The following is a 6,000-nucleotide window of genomic DNA, read 5'->3' on the forward strand; positions in this document are numbered from 1 at the left end:
ACAAAAAAAAAAAAAAAAAAAAAAATTCTTTTCATTAAGGAAAAAAGGAGACCTAGTTTAAGAGCTTGTTTGGAACTCTGAACATGCACCTGCGTTGAAAATAACCAAGCGAAGTGGTATCATAACCCGCAAATGATATCATGAATTAAGCAGCAACGGGTATAGTTTTCCCATTCAGAATGGAATGCACCTCCATGAATGGGTACTCTACTCCTGCATGGTATATGTGCACGGGCGAAGTTTATGCAAGTACAGAAACTTGGAAAGACTAACGAGGTAAAGCATATTTTATTTCTTTGAAAGAACGTGAACACTGCATAATTAAAGGAAATTAAGAACAAGAATTGGCTAGCATCAAGGTTGAGCAATCCCCTTCTTCACAAGCATATCATACACCCCATCAACTTTGCTTGCTTCAATCTTGAACAAGGGGTGAGCATCTGATTTCTTAGTGATGTTACCGCTGAAGATCTCTTTGGTCATCACCTCCTGCATCTTGAGGTAGACAGGTGGAGGTAGGTGAATCTCGCAGCATAGCTGTTTTTCCTGCGGACAAATTTAAGATAGCAACATCAATGGCAATTTAAAAGACATCATACTTTGGAATCCACAGGGAAGCCTCAGGGAAGGACATGACAACGTTGGACAGTTCTTTTACCGTTTAAACTTATGGAATGATGAACGGTCAACAATAAGGTGTCTGTCATGGGAGCACAACAATGAAGCAGAACAGACATTGCTTACAAATGTTGACGAAGAAAAGCCACAAACAAGAGATTTGACACTTACAGTTTCAGACAGTAGCTGCGTTTCATAAAAGCCCATTATGTCCAAATCATTGACATAGCCAGAAGAGCCCTGTCCTGCAGGTCTGGTGCTTGAATCCTTCCCAACAGAGTCTGGAGTCATGAATGCATTGGGAGCACCATGACTGCTAGGACCAATCTGAGAATTCTCTTTCAGTCTCCTGGAAGTTTCCTCAGCTTCTATTTTTCTCTTGTGCTCAAGATACCTGTATGCCTCAGCTGCAGTGCGGCAACCAGCTGCTTGGGCTTCCTGCATAGTTACAGCAACTTAATAAACAATAAAGCATATTAAGCATTCTCATACAGAAATGCATGTTTTGCACATTTTAAAAATATGTTAGGAGAGTATTAAATATGTGTGTGTGTAGTTTGGAATATTAGTTGCGACTGTTCAAATCAGTGTCCTTTAAATCCTGTTTATACAGGAAATAGCAGCCTATATTATTTACCTCAAGAGACTAAGGGAATCGAGTAATTATAAAAGTGCATTTTCAGCATGAATCATATACCTTCAGCTCTTTGATCCTTTTCAGCATACGGTGCTCCTTGACAACAGCCCGAAGCAATTCTTCATGCTCTTCCTTGGAATGAAAACGCATGAAAGGGTCAAAACGCCGACATAATGCCCTCTCTTCTGGAGTCAAGTCCTTTTCGAAAGGACTTGGATGTAGTAGATTTCTTTCAAGAATGAAATCTTTTCTGCGCTTTCTCTCATCAAGCCTGTCAATATCCAGCCAGGTCATATAATTATTTGACTGAATTTGAAAGAGTTAAGAGAAATATTTGGTATAAGCAAGTAACCTGGTGGGATATCTATTAACAAAATCATGCATAGTACACCAATAAATTACGTCAATTATGCCTACATGCATTGCTCCCTAGTCCTACCATGTGAACAAGCATAATTTACCAAAGTAAGTTCAGTCTATAACATACTTAGTCAATTCGTTGACAACCTACCTCCTTGAATATATACGCAACACTCTCAACTTCAGCTCACGCTCTTCCTCAGTGTCATTATCTTTAAATTCCATCTCAGCCAGCAACTGCTCGGCATCATTGTCATATTCAGGATCAAACTCCTGCCTCTTGGGATTATAACCACTCAACTCCATTAATGATGGACCCTCACTCCCTGAGGAACTTGGTATCTTCCCCTTGAAATTTCGGTCCTCTTGAGGATCTGCCACCAGAATAAAGGTGATGACTAACTGTTCCCCAACAAAATTGTTCATACGTCAAGCAGACAGTATTATAGTAGTACCCTACAAACTAGAAGCATGGAAGCGAACAATTTCAATAAGCAAGAACATCCAAATCTCATCAATTTCAATTACTCATGAGATGACAGAGCTCATATTCCAAACCATCAAGCATATAGAGGACAATGACAAACACGGAAAATGATCATCTATAAAAGCAATCTGGATAAGAAAAATCATGTATCAGACCTTCCACCTTAACACCGGGTCCATCTTTAATTCGGGCCGTGCTTGATGCCTTCTTATTAGCAGCTGTTGCTGCAGAATTTGCACTATTAGGACGGCTCACAGTTTCTACCTCTGAAGGTTCAAAAAACAAAGATCAATTGCAGCAATGAGATTATTTCAGTTCATAAAACATCTAGCTATTTGAGAATATTATTTAAATCACCTGAATTTAATGTAGATAATCGGCCAGAGGAACCTACTTTATGCATTTCTTCGACCCTAAATTAATCAAGGAAATTGGCACAAGCATGCTTAATAGAAGGTAACAAGAGAAACTGCATTCACAGAGAAAAATGATAACCGTACTTGACTCTTGAAGGAGAAAATGGAGATTCTTCCTTCAAAGTATGCTCCCCAAGCATAGAAGTACCTATAAATCATACCCAGTATATGATAAAAATTTTTTCGTGAAATGGCACAGCGCAGCAAAGAGTAGCAATTATAAGTAAGCAAAATGACCATGAATGGCCAGTACACCACTGAAGCAGGTTTTGCTTCATAATTATGCAGAAAACCTATAGCTTTTATGCTAGAAAATAAACAAGTTGAAACTAAGGCACACTAGAGCACCCTGCACCATTTATTTCAAAGGCCACAGTTAGAAGGAAAAATTCTATACCCAATACTGGGGGTCACAATTGGGGCCTCTCACCAAGCAGAAACTAAAGTAGCATTCCACCAAGGGCCCAGCAATAAAAAGAAAAGGAAAAACAACTAGAAGAAGGGATATATAATGGTAGGCATTAACACAAACCTTTTTTGTCCTCACTATGTCCCTTGGCCATAGCAAGAAGCTCCTTTCTATTTTTCCCAACAACATGAGACATGTCCTGGAAAGAAGGAAAACATTCAATTCTATTTACTTCAAAGTAAATTAAAAATCATCTTGAAAAGAGAAGAGTTTTCTATAACATACTGGGAGAGGGAAGAACTGGGATTGTGTGTATACGCTATCATAGTGTTCGATACATGTTTCTTTATTCTTTGTCCCCACATGCTCAGCAACTTCTGCCCAATTCCCCAATCCATACATTTCAATTCCCTATAGAACAAAAGACAATTTAGAATTATGTTCCCAATCATCAACTAAAGAAATAAAAAAAAAACTCTCCAAAAAATTGAAAAGAAGAAAGTTAAAACTCAAAACACCTCTAGAAGCAGTATTTCTTCATCTGCATTCCAGTCAGGGCAAATAAGTGGGAAAGATAGGTTATCCTGTAGAAATGAAAATGAATAAAACACATGTTGTCAGTGTTCTAATGTCATAGGTTGAACACTATGCCCATGTAGGTACTGAGACCTGTAGATATTTCAACTAATTAAACTAGGAAATAAAGAAGTGACCATTTGCTAGCATGAGAAAGAACAGTTCAAGTATAATACAATAATCAAATTCTAAATAGAGATGAACTGGAAAGCCAAAATTTCCTGCATTTTTCATCAAACAAACCAGTAGATTCCAACACTGATACAGGGACAAGCTCGATGCAATATTAAAAGAACAATAATGAACAGAAGCAAGCAAAATATCAAGTTAGCAAGTTGTTAGAAGGAGAAGCACTGACCATAACCCTGTAAGGGTGATTGCTTTTATGAGGTGTAACCTCAGCTCCTACAGAGAAGCACTCTACACATAGGTCAAAATCAGGGCACACAGCACATTTGATACGGGTCTTCCCTGTTATGTCTTTGTTGCAATAATTGCAATGGTATAATGCCCTTTTACCATCACTACTTCCTTGGCCTGATCGCATTAAAAAGTAAAGAGGAAAATGAAGAAAAAATTCATAAGAATGTGCAGGCGAACAGAATCAAACATCCACAGGATGCATAGACATCATATGCATGATAATACACCGAAGAACAAAGAATTTGAGTAATAACAGAAGCATCATTTGTTTCAACATCTTTGAAATATTATTCAGTATCACCTTAACCAACTAAAAATCTCAACCAATTTCAGTTTTTAAGCCCCTATTAGATAACATCTACAAGACACTTCTGTAGATTTCACTGTTCAGAATAGGAACAACTTGTATTTTTCTATGCTAGTCACAGCTCAAGAAGCAATGCCTTAGATGAAACAATTCTGCAACATGATTTTCTCTTATATGGTAATGCAGGTAATCATGAACAATTTGCTGTCAAAGTTCAAATCTCAAAAAAATAAAATAATAATAACAACAATAATAATTTCCCACGAGGATGCAAAAGTACCTGCCGATGAAGATTCCGAATTCTCTCCACTTGCAGCATTCTTTTTCCTTCTTGATCTGCAATGCCAACAACAAAATTCGGGTTATACTACATTCATGCAGCCAAAATTGACAATCAGTAATCACATAAACAAAAGAAACAAGTAACTATCTACACTAATTACCTTCAATCATGCACAAACACATTCAACATTACTAAATCCTATCAATGCATTTTCCATCCCACTAATTAACAGTACAAAACACACAACAAAAGCAAAAAACAAGTAAGCTAAATATTGAATCAAAAACCAGGAAAGCAAACACCTTCAAAAAAAAAAAAACCTCTGAGTAGGGTCTTCATCAGTAGAGTGAAAATTCCCACGAGAACGACCCATGTCTCTTTGTAACTGAGTAAGCTCACGAGTACCTGTATGTGTATACTCAGATAAAACCTAACAGTGGCCACCTCAAAAAGGGGCGAACATCCAAAATTAGCAGTGAAAATCAATATCTAATGATGATTTACAAAAGGGGCAATTGTGGGTTAGCACCAAAATTGAGATAACACAACGGGGTTGGTGTTCAACTTTGAGGATTTTGGATAGAGATTGCTCTGATGAATTTAAAAGTGTGGGCCTTTTATAGTTTGGTAAAAACTTTTTTGTTCATAATCCAAATGTGGTTTTAGATATATATTCCTATTCTATTCGTTATTTAATAAATAATTTTTTAAAAAAAATCATATTTTATTTATTAAATTTTGAATATTTATTCAGATATACATGTTATATATTATTTAACATAAGATATATAGAGAGAGAGGAATGTTTTCGATCGAATATGAGAATATTCACTTTTTATTTATTATTTATCAAATAAAGCAATTGGTAAAATCCATTGAAACTGGCTGAAATTCTTAACTTGTCATCCTTGCATAAATGTTAGAAAAACAGCTTAGAATAATCTGTGTTGAACCACTACGAGCTTGAGATTTTTTGCTATTTATTGACAAAAATAAAAAATATAAAAAAAAAACTAAAAAGGGATCAAAAAATATTATGGGTCTAGAATTAATGATATTTTTTTTCCTTTCAAGCAAAATCAATGAAATAGTTATACGAGTAAATAGCATTTTTTTCCGCATGGTATATTGTAATCAAATTGATTTGAATAATTTTTTTATTTTTTTTTATAATAAAATAACTTAGGCTATGTTTGTTTTCCGGAAAACAGTTTTTGGGAAACCATTTTCCAAACTTTCCTATGTTTGTTTGTCATTAGAAAAGTGGATCAACGGAAAACATTTTCCGGTCAACAAAAAACACTTTCCAGTCAACGAAAAACACTTTCCGGTTAACGGAAAACACTTTCTGGTCAACAAAAATATTTTTTAGTCAAAAAACATTTTTACTTAATTTCCAGGAAAGTATTTTTCTTTTTAGCTGTGTTTGTTTTCCGGAAAGTGGGTTCCAGGGAAAAACTTTTCCAAATTTTCTTTTTTTGGTT

The 6,000-nt window shown here is 35.7% G+C and overlaps 1 protein-coding gene across 1 annotated transcript; it reads right to left on the reverse strand.

Moving 5' to 3' along the window:
• Nucleotides 1-117: 117 nt before the first annotated feature.
• LOC105136497 (transcriptional adapter ADA2b-like) lies at nucleotides 118-5,161 on the reverse strand. The gene is made up of 13 exons (XM_011041878.1): nucleotides 4,837-5,161; nucleotides 4,514-4,569; nucleotides 3,862-4,040; nucleotides 3,446-3,511; nucleotides 3,213-3,338; nucleotides 3,051-3,126; nucleotides 2,603-2,666; nucleotides 2,460-2,515; nucleotides 2,258-2,368; nucleotides 1,767-1,989; nucleotides 1,316-1,526; nucleotides 790-1,056; nucleotides 118-546 (listed from the first exon to the last, which is right to left on the reverse strand). Exons 1-13 carry the CDS (start codon nucleotides 4,887-4,889, stop codon nucleotides 355-357), a joined length of 1,680 nt encoding a protein of 559 aa, XP_011040180.1. The 5' UTR covers nucleotides 4,890-5,161; the 3' UTR covers nucleotides 118-354.
• Between the last annotated feature and the right edge of the window lie 839 nt (nucleotides 5,162-6,000).

Source organism: Populus euphratica, unplaced genomic scaffold, assembly GCF_000495115.2.
Source record: "Populus euphratica unplaced genomic scaffold, PopEup_1.0 scaffold142.1, whole genome shotgun sequence".
Classification (NCBI taxonomy): Eukaryota; Viridiplantae; Streptophyta; class Magnoliopsida; order Malpighiales; family Salicaceae; genus Populus; species Populus euphratica.